The following is a 19,810-nucleotide window of genomic DNA, read 5'->3' on the forward strand; positions in this document are numbered from 1 at the left end:
ATTCTGTTCTTCTTTTATCCTGTGCTTAAACACCCAGGTGTTTAATAAGGGTCAGATATGATATTTATGTGTGTGAGAATACATACACATACATAGGGACTGCATGTTTTTGGACATAAGACTTACACTGCTTGAAGTAGGGGCAATCCTTAATTTCTTCTACTTTTAATATATCAAAACCCAGAGCTTTCTATTCTACTCACAGAAGCTTTTTCTTGCAGGGTTTTAAATCTTTGTTTTCTATTCTGTAAGCTTTTCTAGTGTGCTGTGTATGCTGTGGATCTTGTTTTGAGGGGACGACTGAAAGGACTGGATGCTCTTTAGCTGGAAATACCTGTAGCTTGTTTTTCAACAAGCCTTTTGGTGAATTCCTTCATTCTGTTTCAACTTGTTTTCTCTTTCTCAAATACTAGTGTAATTTGAGTGTAGACTTTCTTTAGTTGACCTGTTAACAATTGTGTTTATGTAATTGGTAAATAGAATAATGTTTCTATGCAACAGAATAGAACAAGCTTTCTCTCTATTACTAGCTACAGGAAACAGAATGATGAGCATTCATGTATACAATTTTCAAATAAGCGAGTAAAGCATTAAGACCCACTTCTCTTGTAGCATCTTATTTCACAACTGACATAATATAATGTTATTTATGCCAGCTGCAGAACTCTTGGGTAAACCAACATTTCTGGGTTTCCTTTGTTAGCCCTATGCTGTTCAGCAGCTCAAAGCTGTGGCTGGTGTGATGATCACAGCATCCCATAACCGGAAGGAGGACAACGGATACAAGGTAAGGCTTGAACTTGAAGTTCGTAGCATGTCACAGCCAGCTGCTTACCAGTATTACCTATGTGCCTTTGGCATTTGGCTGCTTCTGGAGCACACGTTTGTGTGTGCTAGAAGAAGTGATTTCAAGTAACTCATTCTTCTGTAATGGGAATTACACACGCTTTCTTCTGTGACTAGAACTTAAGACCGTGCTGCTTGTGTATCTTGAGCACAAGTCTGTTGTGACTGTTCCATGGTGTCTAATCAGCAGCTGAGGAAATGCTTAAGGAGTGTATTGTGTTCACTTCTTAGTTTTAAACTCATTTTTAAGTCTAAGCTAGAACTTGGGTGAATTAGTCCATACAGTACGTAACTGTCCTGGAGATGGTGATGGTTTGAGAGTTGATTAATAAAACTTTGTAGTAGTGTGTTGCTCCCTGTAAGGTTGGTTTTTTGGGGCATTGAGAGAGGTGGGTGGCTTCATTTTGAAAGCTTGGAACAGTATAACCACCCATAATAGCAAATGCTGCTTATGCGGTATTGTAACATGGTATTTCCTTTCTAAACTTTATAAGAATCTGAACTAAACTCTAAACTTTAACTAAACTTGGCATTCTAGAAGCTTAGTAACAGGTCAGTGAGTAATGGCAATAATAGGAGAACCAGTCTTACTCTGCACAGAGATAACTCTTGGAGGTGATTGTACTGCACTTGTCCTCTGTGGAAGAAGTTGTAAAGTACTTCACCAGCCTTTACTTTTGCTTAGCTATAGCAATGAATAAGAAAATAAGCCACATCAGTTTTCCAGTTGCTTCATTTATCAAGAAGCTACTATGTTTTTGTCTTCTGATACAAAGCATTTCACTTTTGTCAAGATACTGTTTCTTCTAGTCTTTCACAAGAATTGTTTTATCTTTCACTATTTCCCCTGTGAATTGAGCAGCTTCTGAAGGTTTTGGACAATTTTATCCAAACTTGACAAACCCATAGTTTTGAAGATGCTGAGTACCTATGGGTTTCATGAAAGCCAGTGGACAAGAAAAGAGAGATTGGTCTGAGTAGAAAGTCTGCACTGTGAACTCAACCATGCTATTGGAAACAAACTGTGGGAAAACCGTCATCTAAATAATTCTTTAACAAAGACTTTTTATAGTTCAGGATTTGATAACGTTTCCAGCTGAAAGATTACAATTGTTCAGTTACGGAAAAACATGGACCTTGGCACGCTGCTTATCTCTTTTTGTTTTGATTTCAAAAACAAGTTGTGCTTCTTTTTCAAAAGGAATGCCAGACTATGTAGAAGGTAATCTTTTTCTTCTGTTACAGTTTGCACAACACTCTCAAATGTAAGTGCCCAGTTTTGTTTTCTCACGTCTGAATGATTTCAGTCATAATAGTTAAATACCAGCTTTTCTGAAAATAGGTCGTGTTGCTGAGTAGCTGTCATTACATAACTGAAATCATAAACTGTGATTCCAAATGACTTTTGAGAATCAAGCCAGTCTGATGCTAGCCTTTTCTGTATGACTTCAAGAAGCAGGAAGCATGCAGAATCATATAAGTAAAAGAGTTTATCAAGTTAATAATATTTGTAAATAAACTGTGTCTTGTTTTCCTTAAACTTATACCAGGTTTATTGGGAAAATGGAGCACAGATCACCTCTCCTCATGATAAGGAAATTATAAAATGTATAGAAGAGTGCGTTGAACCATGGAATGGCTCTTGGAATGAGAACCTGGTAGACACCAGTCCCATTAGACAGGATCCTCTGAAGAAAATTTGTGATTGTTACATGGAGGATCTGAAAAAGATCTGTTATCATAGGTATTGTATAAATCAAAATGTACTTAAATTGTGGGGGTTTTTTTAAGTAAGCTCTGGGTTACCTGTAGAAAACTGACTGCTGACAGATAGACTTCAGTAATAAAGCATGTGATGCTGCTATACATAAACGTTTTTGATTTGGGTATAGGGATCAGTCTGTCTTCCAAAATTTTAACAGTTTTGGAGCTGCCTGTAATGATTTTTATCATCACAAATCAGTTGATTTCTGCTGTTGCGGTTCACAGAAGCAAGTGCTGCACTCTGCTACCGACATCACTATCTGGTTGAGGCCGTTGCTCTGTGCTCTTCGTGGTGGGAATAATTTTTGGCCATCTCTGTACTCTCTCACCCCATCCATTCTCTGATATGTCACTAAATTAGATCGTCACCATCATTAGGACTAAATCATGCTTTTTGACAATAAAGCAGCCTGCCTTTGGACACTAGGCTACAGTAAAGCACCCTGATGTGAGCCGTTTGATGCAAATGAGTATGCTGAAAGTTCTGAATAAAATGCAGAAATTCAGAGTAAAGGTGAGGTGTAGATGCATAGGATAGAGGCGAGAAGATGAAGTTTAAAGGTTAGATGCGACAGAAGACAAATAAAAGGAGGAGGATGAATAATGTAGGTAGAGTAGAGCCAGAGTAAGATCTTCAGGGTGGTGGAAGAGCTCGAGTTTGATGCAGAAATTAGCAGTTCATTCTTGGGAGACTTTCAGCTGATTCAGCAGATGGTAAATTTCTCATTTTCCAGGAGAAGCACCTTTAAACCAGCAATTTCTATTGAAAGTCCAAATGAGAGCTTGGTTTGAAATTAATGCAGAAACCAGCAGAATAGGACAAAGTATAATTGCATTTTTCTTTTGCTTTGCCACGTGAAAGTAGTCTTGTTAGCTAAGTAAAGGCTTACTGAAATTCTTTTTTCCTTCTCAGGGAGCTAAATGTGCAAACAAATTTGAAGTTTGTTCATACCTCTTTTCATGGAGTTGGACATGACTACGTGCAGTTGGCTTTCAAAGCATTTGGCTTTCAGCCCCCCATTCCAGTACCTGAACAAAAAGATCCAGATCCAGACTTCTCTACTGTCAAATGCCCAAATCCTGAAGAAGGAGAATCTGTGCTGGTATTCTTGTTTCTACTTTATCAGATTTCTATGAGCTTTCCTGTGTTTGGATATGATACTATGTTGAAAAACAAATCGAGGAAGAGAGCAGGGAGTATGGGGCTTTCAGCTGTGTTTAATACAGTGGGCAATCCATATGAGACTTTCTTTCACTGCATGTTATATAAAGTAGGAAGACTGGGGGTTTATTTGCTCTTGTGATCTTATTTTTTTTTCCCCACCCTCTTCTCCCGCTAGGAGTTGTCATTGAGACTTGCAGAGAAAGAAAATGCTAAAGTAGTAGTGGCTACTGATCCAGATGCAGATAGACTAGCAGTGGCAGAGCATCAGGAAAAGTAAGTGACGGGACCTTTTATTCTATCTCTTTCTGCAGAAGACGTAGTGAAAATTGCAGAATGTCCCCAAATGGTAGACAGGCACACACCTTTAACCCACTCTTTCGTGTTGGAACTTAGCTATTTGGGTATTTTTCTTGCTAGCTTCATCTTTTGGTATAGCTCCACCTGAAAGAATGTATTTTAAATAAAATCAGTTAACTCAGAAAAGATTAAATACTTACCAGTGTTACAGTAAATGGCCAAGTAAAACTTAACTGAAAAATTGAGTGGTTACTAAAGACAGTAAAATCTTGTTACTGTTTTTTCCACTTCTTTTAGGCAAACAAATTCTGCCTTGGGACAGTTAACTGTTGTGGGCTTTTTTGGGTGTTTTTTGTTTGGGGTTCCTTTTTCCTCTGGTTTCTTCATATTGAATAGAAATTATTTTTCTTCCACTAACAGGCCAAAATTCTGATCGTTGTGTAAGTAACTGTCTATAATGCGCAGTTGTGCAGGCATTGCCTGACTGCAATATATAGACTGCTATACTTCTGTTTGATACATTAAAAAGACCTAAACTGTTTTAAAGCTGACAGTAAGGATACTTAAGTGGTATCTTTGCTATCTAACAGAATGCACTGGGCTTGTAAATCACTGATACGTGATAAATGTGGAGTCCTGTTAGTACAGTGGCTTTGTATAGAGCAGCTTGTCAGTAGTGTGCTCAGATTCCTGTTGTTCTAGTGACTGCAGAAACATCTTCCCCTGAGTGGATGCTCCTGGGAAACCTGAAAGAGCTCTTACATTTTCTATCCTGTTTGCAGTGGCTGCTGGAAGGTGTTCACTGGCAACGAGCTAGCAGCTTTGTTTGGGTGGTGGATGTTTTCTTGCTGGAAGGAAAACTGCTCTGAAGATGCTGATGTGAAGAATGTTTACATGTTAGCGACCACAGTCTCCTCAAAAATTTTGAGGGCAATTGCACTTAAAGAGGGATTTCACTTTGAAGTAAGTGTAGTTTTTATGATGTCGTCTTGGCAGAGTAAAATCTGATTGCCATGTTCTCTATCTAGCCGCTCCACTTATGACTTTACAAAATGAAAACCACAGGTGATTTCCAGTCTTTTGGCTGGGAGTTTCTATGCATTCCAACTTGCAGAGAATGCTACTTTACCTAGACAAGCCTGACTTCAGCATCTGCAGTTTCTCAATGCATGTTACAGTGAATGCAGACTGCGAGATCAACTTATGCAAAGCTGCAAGGAGGCTGTAACAGGTGATGCAAATTAAAAGCTAAAATATGTATAATAGAAATGCCTTTGTCTCAGTTATTTTCCTAGAGATAAATTATTCTGTGTGAGAGAATGAAAGTGTGTGCAGCTTGGTGTGTTTACTACAAAAATGGAGTATGTTTTGATGGATTTGTAACAAACACAGGTTACACAATGTTCTTTTGGGTGCCCAGATCACTAGTATGTTTTAAATTTGGTTTTACTTCAAATTGTCAGACAGAGGAACTCTTATGTTCAGATGTTTAATGTGGTTTCATTAAGGACTTGCTAAAAAAGAAAATGGGGGGTGCCCCCGCAGATTGACAGTTATTATTTTAGTTCCTGCATTCAGATTAAGTATTTGCTCTGATTTGAGACTGTTGGATGTTAGCCATAAGAGATGCAAGTGCTCTGAAGCTTAGCACAAACATGCAAAGGTCTGGGTCTTGTTTAATATGTCTTAATTAAATCCATGTGCTAGGAAAAAATATTTTGCCAAACAGTGAGGAATTAAAAAATAAAATTGAAAGCAACTCTGAAAACCATTTTCAGTGACTGTCCTGATATGCTTAATTGGGTTGGATGTCACTGCCTTGTAGTGAATTTCATTATCTTACTAAATACTGTCTTTTTTTTTCTTTTGGTCTGGGAAGGGATACATTTGACTAAAAAAAAAAGCTAGGAGTTTACAGAACCCCTGGGTCTCCTCTAAAAGCTTCCCCTCTTTGTACCTTCCTTCTCTCCAAGGAGGACTGTTTCTAAGCTTTTGACTGCTTTTGCATGGTTTGAAGAGCACAAGCAGTGTTCTTCCCTCCCATTACTCAAAATTGCTGTTTATATTTCTCTAACTTTTCCTCTTGAATAACTTCATACTGTTGTCTCATCTGATAAGCACCATGGAAGATCTTATCTGATCTCAGAGAACCACAGTCTCAAGCATGCTTACTCCTTGATTTGATATTTACGCACTAGCTGAGTATTCACTAGTAAAATGCTATCTGGTGACTCTTTACCTTAGATTCATAATCTAAGCTGAAGATATGAGTTGTCTAATGTTTGTGTTTACTGTCCATATTCTGTCAGTTATTTAGATTTAAATTCAGGGAAATTATTTCAAGAAAATCAGAAAAATGTCCTTAAGCTTTAGTGTTTTGACTCTGCGGCAGTCTTTCCCATTTACCTTAAAATTCAAAAAAGTGCATCATCATTTTTTACCCTTATTTTTTTGTTGTTGTCTGAAGCATCCCAGAAGTAAAAGGAGTAGTGGCTACATTTTCTTCTTGACTTGAAACTAAATAGAAAATGTGTATCTAATGCACTCTCTTTTTTTTCTGTTTCAGGAAACACTCCCTGGTTTTAAATGGATTGGAAGTAGAGTAAAAGATCTCCTTGATAATGGAAAAGTAGTTCTCTTTGCATTTGAGGAGTCTATTGGTATGTATGTTAATATCACTTTAAAATGTTGAGAACTGTGTGGGGGAAATGTGACTAAAAAGGAGTGGTTTTAGTTATGAAACAAAACACAAAAGTACTTTATTTTTGTTCTTGTTAGTTATTAGTGTTGGTATTTTGCTCTCATCATATCAACTTGCCAACTATCAGAATACATGATACACAAATCTCTGATTCTGGTATTGTGCTTGTACAATTTCCTCATACAAACCTGTTCTGGTACAGGTTGAAAGTCCTGAGATGCCAGAGCCAAACTGCTGTTGCTTTGTGGCCTTTTAGGTGAGATCAAGCATAGGATCTGTTCTTAAGCAGTTTAATATCTTACAGGTCCTCTCTGTGAGGACTCACTATTAATGACTATGTGGAACTGGAAGGTGGCTTGCTTTGGTCATGCTGTCCATCGCACCAGTGCTGCAGTTCCTCCAGGAGCTGTATACTGTCCCCTCATACTTCAGAACAATATGTGAGGAATCCAAATGTGCAGGAAGAGCATTGAATACCTTATGGAAGTGTGTGAATAGTCCTGCTGACCTTTCCTTGAGCACTCTATCTTGGTAATCTTGCTGATGCCACTTACCTGTAGACAACTCTGTAGCGAGCATTTTGGCTATAGGAATTCTCCACTTCTTAGGATAAATGGCAGCTTTCTGGGACAGCATGTTCACATATAATATGGCATTTGAAAATGAAGCATGCAGTGAAGAGGGTGTGTGCTTATGCCAGTTTCATTCATAAAACTAAAGAAGCTTTTAACCATAAGGAATTAAGATCTTGCTCATGCATCCCTTCAGAAAGAAGGCATCTTGGAAGTACTGTGGAGCAGTGGTTTTTGAGTTACCAAGGCTGTATCTGTATGGGTTCCTTTGGTTCAGATTAGTGGCAAGACTCTTTGTGATATCGGTGTGCTTGCACAAAACCAGCAGACTTATGTTTAGCACCGTACTATGAGAGATCTCATCAGAGAGCAGATGTTATCAATCTGTAATTAATTTATTATCTTTCCAGCCCTGTAACCCCTAAGTCAGTTAGGTTTCTTAGGAAAGGGGAATGCATATGCAGTAATAAAAACAGCTTACATGTATTGGCCAACTTTCTTTTACAGGAAGAAGGTTAAAACTTCAAATAAAGTAGTGTAATAGTATGTCAGATTATTTTTCCATGATCAATTTTTTTATTTCTAGGCTTCATGTGTGGCACATCAGTGTTGGATAAAGATGGTGTAAGTGCAGCTGTAGTTATAGCTGAAATGGCAACCTACCTGGAGGGCAAGAACCTAACACTAGCACAGAAACTCATTGAGATATATGAAACGTAAGTTGTATTTTTCACTAGTATGTTCTACTTAACTATTTTGGAGCTGGGAATAATCTAGTAAATATTTTTAATGTGTCCCTCAGATGTTTTCTCATTGTAAGTTGTTTTTTCTGATGCTAAGATGGACTACAGTCTTGAGTATTACAGATACCCCTTGAACACCCTATCTCCCAAAGGACTAAAGAGGCCCTTTCTATCATGTGCCTGCAATAAATTCTGAGAGAGTAGAATTTTGCATATGGATCCACCAGGACAAACTTTTCTATTTGATTCATGCTATGTTACTTCTCTTATCTTCTGATGGGTAGCTATATCTTAGTTGTGGTCTGTGTGCTTCTCTTTAAACACTTACTATTTTCACTTAAACACAGTCTGGGGATTGTTAGAAGATCATGCGCTGTTCTTGCAGAGACTTGTAATAGAACAGAGGTTAAAGGAATGGCCTGTGTTCAATAGCTATGGACGCAATTCACGGCAAGAAAATGAGGAACATGCTTATGTCGGAATTAAGTCACATACTGTGATAAGCCCAGTTCATCAGCCAAAGTTTAACAGAACGGGTGGCACAGTTACAGCAAATTGTATATGCCATTCCTTTTCCTGCTGGCCCAGCAGAAGGACAGACTGTGGCCCTTAGAAACTTGGAATGAGGAACCACAAACGATGGTCAGCATTTATCTCTTTATGGCACTCGGGAATTTATGCTGTCATATGCAAACTGTAGCAAAAACAGTTCTGCACAGCTGGATTGAAAAAGTGTCAATGATAGTGATAATAGAAGGATTCATCTTCCAGTCACATTTCATTTTTTAAGCTGCAGAGAAAAGGGTCTCTGCAGGATGAGGAATGGGTGGAATATAGTGAAGAACAACTTAAATTTCAATGTGCAAACGTGGTTGCTACACTGAGTACTTGCATTAGGTCTGATTAGGGATAGTGGTTTTAACTTGGATTAAATAATCAGTTACCTTCCTCAGAAGCTGTTGAAATAACCTGTTGTTGTCTGCCATAGCCATGCAAGCAGCCACAATTTTTCATGGTGTCGGAATAAAGCAGCATATTAATTTCCTGAGGGCTACCAAGGCTGTACCTAGCCAAATGGTTGGTGTTTATTTCTTTGGAACTGAAACCTTTGCTTGAATTTAAAAATAGCTTAGGTTGATCTGAGTAATGCAGTGAAATCTGCTTCAAAGTCCAAACATTTGTCACAGCTGTGGAAACAGATACTTAGAGACAACTGCATTCTTTTTCTGCTATTGCTTTTCCAAACAGGGACTTTCTTTAGATACCAAATGTGCAGGGAACTTCTGAATCTTGTGACTGAAAATGTTAATCTGCTTGTAGGTATGGATATCACATATCAAAGACTTCCTATTTCTTGTGCTATGATCCTCCTACTATCAAAAGGATATTTGAGAAACTTCGGAACTTTGATGCCCCTCAGGCTTATCCAAAATGTTGTGGTATTTACAATATATTACATGTACGAGATATTACCACTGGCTATGACAGCAGCCAGCCGAATAAGAAATCGGTGAGTTACAAAGTATTTTTGCAGGAGAGGTTCCGTTTTTGAAGACACTGAAAGTTAAATACACCAAAAACTACGCAGAAAGACGTACTATGTCAACTAAGATGGCAGTATAATTACCATCATCTATTAAAACTGCTTAATAACATTTACTGGAGAGGAAACTGCTTAAATGTGAAATGGCTTGGCTATTATTGAATATTTTGATATAACAATGAATGAACTTTATTAGTTGGAGTGAGCTTGATGCTCCTGCAACTCTTAAGCTGTCTAGCAGGCATCCAGCTGTTGGAATTCCAATGGGAGTAAGGGGCAGTCCTGTTATCCTGAAATACTGAGTCTGGTCTAGGTGATAGGCACTGTCAGGCTGAAATGACTTGTCTAGTCTGTTGCATTGGCTGGTGGATGTATACTGCAGGGGATTTCAGCATGTTTATTTAGCTTTGTATGTACTGAATGTTGTACTAAAAAAAAAAATCCTACTTTCGTGTTGGGGTGTTGTGTAATAGATTGTTGTTGTTTGTTTATGTAGGTGCTGCCAGTGAGTAAAAGCAGTCAGATGATCACTTTTACATTTCAAAATGGTTGTGTTGCCACCCTTCGGACAAGTGGAACAGAACCAAAGATCAAGTACTACGCAGAGATGTGTGCGCTGCCCGAACAGAGGTCAGTAGCAGGTCTGCATGCACACATTGCAAGATGCCTTTTAGGCTGAAAGGTCAGTAAGAAGGAATTGATTCCCTGCCTGGTGGGGATTCCTCTGCTGTCTGTCTCCTTGGAGACCTGAGCCTCAGCTGACCATTACAGCCTGTTAAACTGGCCAGAATGATGCACATTCCTGCTCATAAGGGATCCCCTCTGTAGTGGATAAGACAAAGAATTGAATTTTCAGCATCTGCTGCAGTAAGACTTCTTTTATTAAACCAATTTCTTGTTCACTTAAAATTAAAAAGTGACAAAACTGTGCTGCTGCTGGCAAGTATGCTTAAACCCAGGTGGATTCCTCTTGCATTTGGGAATCTGCTGTGTTGCTCTAAGCTACTGGATAGTAACTAGAGGTTTTTCCCCTTTTGACAGCCACCTGGAATGAGCTTCTTCCAGTTTAGAAGGGGTAAAAAAAATATAGGGTATGTTTACACCATTGGAATCGGGAGCGTGAATGAGGAGCCTAGGTTCTCAGTCTAGCTAACAGAGAAGCAGGCCCTTGAACTGGATTCCTAACCTAAATTGCATGAGTACCTTTCCTTTTAGACTCAAGTCCCAACATTCCTGTGGAGTAGAGAATTGAAAATAACATAAAGAGGCCTCTGATTTGGTATTTACTTTACCTATTGGCAGGAATTCAGGGTGAGCATATTTTTGTCACTGAATGTTTTGGTCAGATTTAGGTAGTCAGTGGATAGTGAGTGGTAGATTGCCTTTGTGAAATGTGCACATGAGGGGATACACAGATCCATGCCTAGACAGCTTTCCACAGGTTGCTGAAATATTCTTTAAAACATCTTTTTTTGCTACATGAAGTGCATTAACACAGGTATGGCCCATCTTTTGAATCATATTTTCAAATTATTCTGAACTGACCATGGAATAACAGCAGGTCAGAGAAGTGGTAGGAGTTCTACATCCCCATTTTCTGAATGGCAGCTCTTGCCAGAAGCTTGTATTTATTTGGTCAGAGAGCTTTCTGATTGTCTGGCATATGAATGCACTTCTCTGTTACATGGGTATGGAAATTCTCACTTCAGTTAAAACATGCTTCCATAAACCTGGGAGTGGGCAAGGTACCATTTGGTGTAAGCGCTGAAGAAAAGGTAGGATATAGTTGAGGCAAACAACTGCACCAACAAGGAAGAAATAAATGCTAGAAATACTGTCCTTAACCTAATCTTAACATAAGTGAAGGCCAGACAAGTAAGAGTAGCGGGGAGAGATACAAAGTACCTGAGGATGCTCTGATGCATTATTTGGGCTTCTGTTCATTCTGGTAAGTCAGAAAAATACATCAGCCTTTAATTTTAATAATACCTATGGTTAATGGCAGTTATTATCTGGAACATGAAATTGAAAAGCTTTCAAGCTTCCCTGGTTCAAGGCATAAAATGGTCTGTAGGAACCTCAAAAGGCATTCCTCTCTATAATAGGTTTGCAAATATTTCTCTGAGTTGCTGTTTATTGATTATTCTTAAAAGCTGAACATCAGGAAAGTCAGTTTTATTGCAGCATTTTTGGGCGTTTTCTTGAAAAGGAAGTGGTGACCTGAAGGGCAATGCTACATTGCCAGTTCCACAAATAAGCAAAGCAAATGTAAATAAGCCTGTTTTGCCTATTCTGTTAAAACCAGACTGAGTTTCTTTCCCTCCAGTGAGACTTCTAGGGTAGGAGAGGGATTATGCATTTTTAAAAGAGCATTGCAATGCGTTAGTGTTTGTGCATGTGGATGTTATCTTTTTACTCAAATGAATGTCTGGGCATTTAAATAGGGAAAGGGTCAGTATATTACAGTGTCCTCTTGTGAGCTGTGATGCTTTGCCTGATTACCCAGTCCCCCTGAATTGCACTTTAGTCAAAATACAATCAGATGCCCTACATGGGCATCTGGACACCATGTAGAGAAGAATATAGGGTATCTACCTCTTCTATTAGTAGCTTATTCTTACTTTTTAATCCATTTACAGTCTGTGTCTGACCAGCCTTGCATCGTTTTTGCAGTTATTAGTTCTTGTGTCCCCTCTGTTAGCCTAGAGCCCTCTAGTGGTGATTATTTTTTTCTTTAATTTAACTAAATTAATTTAAATTAATATTGCAATAGCCCCTACTGAAAAGTAGCTTGTTAAAGCAAGCAGGTTGGAGTCTTTACGTGTTGATGCTGGTAGGAAACCTAACAGAGCTAGTTCATCACGATCAGATCTTGCTTTTTATTTCTTTTTAATAGATGCTTGGTGTTTATTAAACCTCTTGACTTGGTATTGTTCTCTTTCTAGTGACAGAAGTATGCTAGAAGAAGAACTTCAGAAGCTTATTGAAGCTTTGATTGAGAATTTCCTTGAACCTGGTAAGAATGGACTGATCTGGCGCTCTGCTTAGGTCTCCTGTAACTGGTGTTCAAAGAAGTCACCGCCTGCACTGCGTCATGTGAAACAAAGGAACCAAGAACAGAACTCAGTTTAATACCTGTGTGTGTATGTGTGTTAAACAGCTACATTTTTATTCTATAAAGAAGAAGCATTCTTTTGTCAGGCTTTTCACCAAAGTCTGGGCTAGAAAATTGGCATAAGGAGAGGAAGTAAGGGAAAAGGGTGGAATTTATTATTATAATTTTCTGTCCTTTTGACCAAAAGACTCATTAACCTGCACCAATGCAAATGAACTGCCCTAGTAGGTTTAAGGCAGCTAGCTGATCTTAGCCACTAGATCTTGCCTTGACTAATTTCAGGTACTCAATACCTTTTGTGTGAAAAGGTTTTTAAAATGGGGTAGTTGCAGTGCTTGAAAGAAGTGATCACTGCAAAAAAGCCTGCTTCTTCCTAGCTGTTGTGCGTGAATGTAGGTATCATTGTCACCAGTCTTAATTTCCAAAAATGTTGAAGTAGAGTTCAGTGCTTAGCATTTCTTGTTTAGGCAAGTTGTTCAATATGACATTTTTCAGCTACTTAAGTATCCTTCTGTTGTTAAAGGTGCTCTTGGTGCATTGTATCTTTCCTGTGTGTATCTTAAAATATTTACTTGACAGTGAAACAATAGTGGCAACACGTGCAGTTCCACTTGCAGTCTGTGTTTTGAATTATGTAGTGCCTTTCCAAGGCTTCCAGAGGAGTATAAACTTGTTCATTCCTTGGTTAAATTGCCCATGCTAAGTACCATAGGCCTTGTAACCATTTTTTTTATCCTGCGTCTCCAAAGGGTCGTAAGCTTTTTTTTTTTCAATAAAGGTTTCAGAAATTCAGTAACTTTGAATGGGAAATTCCAGCTAGTGACTCTTTTGGTTTTGATAGCTTGAATTCATACTGTCTGTGTACTTAAAAAAAAAAAAAAAAAGGAAGGGGGGAAAGTGGAGGTGTGACACTGACACCATTGGTTAGTTTTTTTAGTTACTAAATCATGATTTTTTTTGTCATCTAAGCTAATTTCTGTTAGAATAGCAAAATTTCTGTTTGCAAATACTGTTTATCTTCTAGGGCAAATTTTTAACATCTTCCCATTATCTGTTTCCTACCATTGCTTGAGTAGAAAGTGATACTGTTAATCACTTTTCCCAAAAAATAGACTGATACAGAAATTCTCAGGTAGATATCTAGGATTTCAGAAAATAAAAGCTGTGTTTTGGCAGAGAAAAGTTGTGGAAGATACTTTAACTGAAACAACACTTCAAGAAAAATTGCATATTGATTAACTGAGAATAATACTTGTTAATGTGTGCTACAAAATTGTTAATCTTCAGAATAAAGTCAGTGATGTTCTGGACACCTCCCTGCTATCACTTTATGGTAATTAAATAAAAGAAAGAGATAAGACTGGACACTTAGCAGTATTGAAGGTTATGTGAAAAGACCCTAAGATGCACTTAAGTTAAAGCCATTGTTTTGCCACTATTGTTAAATCTCTAGATTTGTCCTCCATCTTATTATACCCTTACAGCTTGATGCCATAGGATTGTGCAGAGTGTTGTTGTATGTGTTGCATCTAGATGGCTTTAAAGAGCACCAAGGTTTCCGTGTCTGTGCGGGTATTGGGTATTTCATGCTGACAGAAGCTTTGCACTATAACCGTAGATAAGTATTTTGCTGTATATGAATGTACATGTACTGCAGAAGGTCTGTGTTGCACAAATTCTTATTTGCCACTGATTCTTATTTATTTTTTAAGTTAAGAGAAAATATTTCCAAATTGTTCTGCAATTGAGTGAAATGTATCTAATGCCAAAAAACTTTTTTTTCTTGATTGTACATTTGACTGATGTGGTGGGGAAAATGGGTGAAAGCATTTACACTTAGAGTATACTCACGTTATTGTACAGCACTGGGTAGGTCTCAGAAGGTGTGAAGGCATTTCTGACTGCTGCTTTGTCTTCAGTTTTCATGAAAAAATGCAGATCTGGATCCCAACTGCACTGAATTTGAAGAAGGTCTTGACATTTGTTCCACTGGCAGCAGATTAAAGCCTTAGGCGTTTTGGATTTTGTTTTTAAATGGCCTACTAGTAGTACAGAAGAGAGTACTTGGAATATAATTCTGAACAAAGGTAAACACTGTAAAAAGTGTAGAGTATGTGATGAGGCCAGCTGTGTGTATATTGTAGCAGGTAGCATTAGGAGTTATGTCTTGTGAGTTATGTTTGTGCTCCTACAGAGAGCAGGAATCTGCAATTTCCTTCAGAGAGATCTGCTTTATATCAGTAGGCAAGTGTTATAAATGCAGTATGGAAGAAAATAGTGATTATGTTTTCAAATCAGCATTCTTAGAAGTTGGTAACTGTTCATAGTCTGAATATCTTTAAAAAAAAATGCGAGGAGTTAAGTATCTGGGATTCTTCTCGTCGATAGATTTGAGCAGTAAGTTATAGATGTTGTAGTGCTTTTGGAATGACAGCAACAGGCACAATGTGTTGAATGTATTCTAAGGGTGTAATAACTATTGCTGTTTTTAAACTGCTGCTACTGTTATTTTCCTACTGTATTTGAACTGTTTGATATATTTATACTGTTCCATTTGTGGAACTCCTCCTTTATTTCCTCCCTCTGATCTTGCTTCCCTTACTTCTGTTACTGTGAAGGACTGTAATTCTCTTACTTCATCACCCTGTAACTTTGTTATACCTCGTGTTAGAGTTTGTTGGGCTTGTGCACAACCTTCTTTCAGTTGTCGGTTGTTCTTTACTACTTTTCAGATAAGAACAAAGGCTTTTCAAACTTGAGTAGGAAGCAGATAATAGATCAAAGTATGCTGTGGATGGTGTTTACTAGGCGCTTCCAGTTAAAATATGCCTCTTCAAAGGCTAGTCTACAGCAAGTCACTTGCTTTAAACTGCAATCATACAGCCAATGATTTGTTTTTAGCATTTGATAAAATTAGGAAGGCTTGGTTTTGTCTCTTCCTTTTTTGATGTGACAGACTTAATCTCTGTCTTACTCAGCTATATGGTAAAGTTGTGTTTCTGTGGGCCTGGGATAGGACCTTTGTAAGTACAGGAGACTTGCCAGGCCAGGTTGAATATCTACGATACAGACCTTGTAGCTGAATTTTTTCTTCTAGTTATGATACAGCATGCAGTCTGTGGATTAAATAGCTTCAAGTGCTCTTCATGTCTCCTCCTGCATCTCTAAAGGATGCTTCCTGCTATGGCATGAGTGAACCACAGACTCTTGTGTGGAAGAGAAGGAGGGAACGTGTGTAACATGAGAAAGTTTGACTGGAAGCTTCAAGCACAACTCTAGCTATAGGCCAACATAGCACAGCCCTGGCTTTGTTTGCTGTTGGCGTGGTGTCCTGTTCAGGTGGCAAGCCGGTTCTGTTTCACTTGCCCTTCCCTCCACTTGCATCCCCAGCAGGTTTCCCTGGGGCTGCAGGAGAACTAGGAGCTTGCTTGAGTACGTCTCCTCATTTTCTTAATTTTAAATACCCAGCTCTTCCTTCTGAGGAGGGGAAATACTCACATCATCCACAGAGTAAATTAAGAATTAAAATTCTGTGTGTTCCTGTTTCAGGCATTGAGGTGAGTTACAACATGCTGTACACACTGCCTGGGGCTCCTATACCTGCCTTGGGCAGTTCTTGACTGATCTCAAGCTGTTGCTGTATCTTTGCTTGGAGGATACCTGCAGCTTGAAATTTCTGGCATTATTCCCTGATTTAGCAGTACTCAGGTAGCACTTTGTCCCCTTCTCTGCCTGGCTCCTGAAGTATTAGGGATTTCAGCTCCTGTTTTATTAAAGGGAGTGTGTTTGTGTGAAACTATCAGGGTATTGAGGGAGAAGCCACAAGGTGGAATGATGGTTTTGGTCATTTGGGGCAGGGTGGGATGTGTGGTCTGCTTTAGAAAGCACTTGGATGTTCTCTTTAATGTAAAAACTAATATTGTCATCACTTTGTTTTGTCTTTCCCACCCCTTTTTGCCCTCTTCTCCCCACAAGTAAGAGAGGGGGGGCTCTTTGCATGGTGATGCCTGGGTGGTTAGAGTCCATCTTGATAACGAGGACATTTTCCATCCTCCCTCGCCCTTTGCGCGCTCAAGAGGAGCTTTGTACGAGGTGATTGAAGTATCTGAAGTTGCATCGTTCTCCTTGTCTACAATCCTGGGGAGTTCTGGAGCTGTACTCTTGTTTACCCGATGTCTGTTCTGTAAAACTAGGGCATATTACAAATACAGAGTGAGAATTTGCACTTTTCTGAAGAATTTTTGTGTGTATTGCTATGTGGATTTAGCTGAATGAAGTGTTATAAGTAATAAAATATTCTCTTCGTAGTAGCAATCCTTCATGTTTCTTCGGTGGTCTTTAGTCAAACACTATTGCCCCAAAAACTGAGCTGGTGGATAACTGTTTCTGACCGAGTGTAGGAGGAATATTGACCATGTGCCCACTCAGATACCTAATGCCTGAGGAACAACAGCGTTTCCTGAAGAAACTGTTCAGAGCCTCATCCTTCTGGTGGTGATGCTAAATGAGATCTGTTTCCCAGGGGCTCAGCACCAAGGACTGATGGGCTTATTTGTGACCTGAAGTCACCACTGATGCCACCATGGAGCAGGTGGGAAGGGAGTTGGATGTTTGGGGCCGTAGGACAGGTGGGCACAAGCCAGAACGAGGAGAGGCTGGAGTTTTGGGGGTGAATTTGCTTCAGGAAAAGCAACAGTCTGGAAGGGAGCTGGGGAGGGGAGCGAGAGGGTCTGTTTGTGAGCCCGTGGTAGGGAAAAGGGGAGCGGGTGAAAGAGGAGCAGCTGCTGTTGCAGGTGAGCTGGGGTGGGCACTGTGCAGGTGGGAGTGGGTCTAGAGCAGAGGGTCCAACCCGGGCCTGATGCTCACCCAAAAGAAAGGTTTCAGCTCCATATAGAAAGTCCCACGAGGAAAGTTGGTGAGGGAGAGGGACTATCCTCTTGCTGGTCCCTCTCTACTCAGGAGATCACCCTCTGCTCAGGATTTTATGGGGTTTTTATGCCCACTGTTAGACTCAGATGAGTTGATTTCACCCCAGCTTGGCTTTAATATTTTAAGGCTACTTTAAAGCATTGTTAAGGTTGATGTAAGATGGTTCCTGGGGGTGCAGCAGCATGTCCAGGAGAGTTCCCGCATCCCTTCAGTGATGGCTGCAGGCTCCATCCCTGGGGGCGTCTGCATGTGAACTGTTGGGTTTTTTTTTTCCTTGCCAAGGCTGAAGGGCCCCCCCCTGCTCCAGATCAGAGCTCCCCTCCTCCTCCCAGCTCACCAGAATTAGCTCTGAATTATCCCTTGGTGCTTTCCAGGGAGAGATTTAACCATACCCCTGTTATGGAGGCTCATGCAATCAAATTCAACAGGTGTTAGAAGTCAGATTTATTCCTCAGTAAGCCTTCAGACTGGTTGTTAAATGAAAAAAAAAAAACCCACCCAAAACCAAACAGTAGAAGGACGTGGAGATGGAGGGCTTTATTCGGGCTGGGGGTGAGGGGAGCAGCGGTGTCACCCACGGACACGGCAGGGCAGGGACCGGGTTTGGGGGGGGACACAGGACCCGGACGGGCTCCACCGTCTGTAATTGCAGGAACCGGCGCTGGATGTCACCGTGAGCCCGTACAGAGGGACGGAGCCCCGGGGGGGGGCTGCAGCTGCCTGGCTGCACCCCTCTGAAGGTGCGGGGACAGCCGGGGGAAGGGCTGGGGACCCCCCGGGCTTGGGGCTGGGGTGCGGAGCAGCGGGGGGGGAGAGGAGGACCCTGGGACCAGGCTCTGCTGCCATTATCCCGGCTGAACTGGAACGTTTCTTCCAGGAACGGCATCACCCAGCCTTCTCCAAGGTACGTGGGAGCGGTTTGGGGGACCGGAGCATCGCGTGGAGGTTCCGGGGGTCCATCCATGTTACTGGTCCAGCACTGGGACCCCGGGACATCAGACTGGGAGCAGCCACGGTCACTGGAGGCTGGTGAGTCCTGGCAGACAGCGATGCCTGGCTTCACATTCAGGTCTTGTCAATTTAAATGTTAATTTAGTAACTAAATTAATTACTGATATGCCAAGCCCAGCCCACATGGCCTGTCCCTTGGGCTCAGCTCTCTGGCAGCTCACGAAACATCTCTGGAGCCTGTGTCTCGTGGTTTTCTCCTGCTGGTTGGGTCCATCTCACCATGGGAGGACATGGCTGGTGGCCCGGCTGCTGGTGGGGGCTGTGGGCTGGTGTCCGTGTCAGGGCAGCAAGAAGCGATGAGGGTTGCTGCTTCCCATCACGTTATGAGGAAAGCTAATGAATAATTTCTATGTGCGCGCAGCAATGTATGGAGCATACCAGAGCACCAGAAGTCCCTTCAAAGGGCTTGGGGTTGGAGCAGGACTGGCAGCCCTCAAAACCTAGTCCCTGGGGTCAAGGGGAGGCCTTCAACTGTGCTGTTCCCCAAAAGGGAAACTGAGGCACAGAGCAAGAAGGAAACACTACCCGAAAGCCCAGCGGTACAGCCAAATACTCAGTCCATGTCCACTGAGCCACCAGCTCTGGTCCATGGGTGACGTACCCTGCTTATGGGTCACTGACCGGTGGGATACGGCGTGCTTGGCAAAGAGGCGGCAGCGATGCTTCTCCCTTGGTGCCAACGCCACACCAGGCATGGGCAGCTCTCGCTCCTGCCGAGCAGGGAGGGATGAAGCAGGAGGTGAATCCCACAGGACCATTGCTGCAACCTCGGCTCCCCCCAGCCTTCAGGGTGCTTACCCTAGTGGCACGATGTCAGGCAGCGATTGCTGCACCGCAGGGGTGTCCCCTTGTTCTGTAAGGGACAGGGAGCTGGGTAGGACCAAGCTGAGCTCCTGGGGTGCTCATGGTCCCCAGGTCCTCTCCTTTCCTAAGCCTGAGCTATCTGCCAGATAGATCCAAGTGGTGTATGGAAACCCACCTCTAAGGCTGCCAGTTTGGACCATCCTGAAGGGAAGGGCTGCCCTTCAGCTCTGGAAACCTGTCCCATGGGGATGGAAAGGGGCTGATCCTGCCCATGCAGAGCAGCATCTCCATGGCTTTGGGATGCAGGTTCTCCAGTGGCA

The 19,810-nt window shown here is 41.1% G+C and overlaps 1 protein-coding gene across 5 annotated transcripts in view; it reads left to right on the forward strand.

The window, feature by feature from the left end:
- Window positions 1-17,017, forward strand: part of PGM2L1 (phosphoglucomutase 2-like 1) — a 41,255-nt gene extending 24,238 nt beyond the window's left edge. For all 5 annotated transcript variants that reach the window (XM_010576664.1, XM_010576668.1, XM_010576665.1 and 2 more), the window contains 10 exons: window positions 704-787; window positions 2,397-2,590; window positions 3,524-3,713; window positions 3,951-4,048; window positions 4,855-5,035; window positions 6,639-6,732; window positions 7,932-8,061; window positions 9,409-9,598; window positions 10,128-10,261; window positions 12,577-17,017. In XM_010576664.1, the coding sequence (XP_010574966.1) occupies window positions 704-787; window positions 2,397-2,590; window positions 3,524-3,713; window positions 3,951-4,048; window positions 4,855-5,035; window positions 6,639-6,732; window positions 7,932-8,061; window positions 9,409-9,598; window positions 10,128-10,261; window positions 12,577-12,679 (1,398 nt within the window). In that variant the 3' untranslated portion in view covers window positions 12,680-17,017. The remainder of the gene's footprint in view (window positions 1-703; window positions 788-2,396; window positions 2,591-3,523; window positions 3,714-3,950; window positions 4,049-4,854; window positions 5,036-6,638; window positions 6,733-7,931; window positions 8,062-9,408; window positions 9,599-10,127; window positions 10,262-12,576) is intronic.
- Window positions 17,018-19,810: the final 2,793 nt, after the last annotated feature.

Source organism: Haliaeetus leucocephalus, unplaced genomic scaffold (assembly GCF_000737465.1).
Source record: "Haliaeetus leucocephalus isolate CR32 unplaced genomic scaffold, Haliaeetus_leucocephalus-4.0 Scaffold536, whole genome shotgun sequence".
In the NCBI taxonomy this organism is placed as follows: domain Eukaryota; kingdom Metazoa; phylum Chordata; class Aves; order Accipitriformes; family Accipitridae; genus Haliaeetus; species Haliaeetus leucocephalus.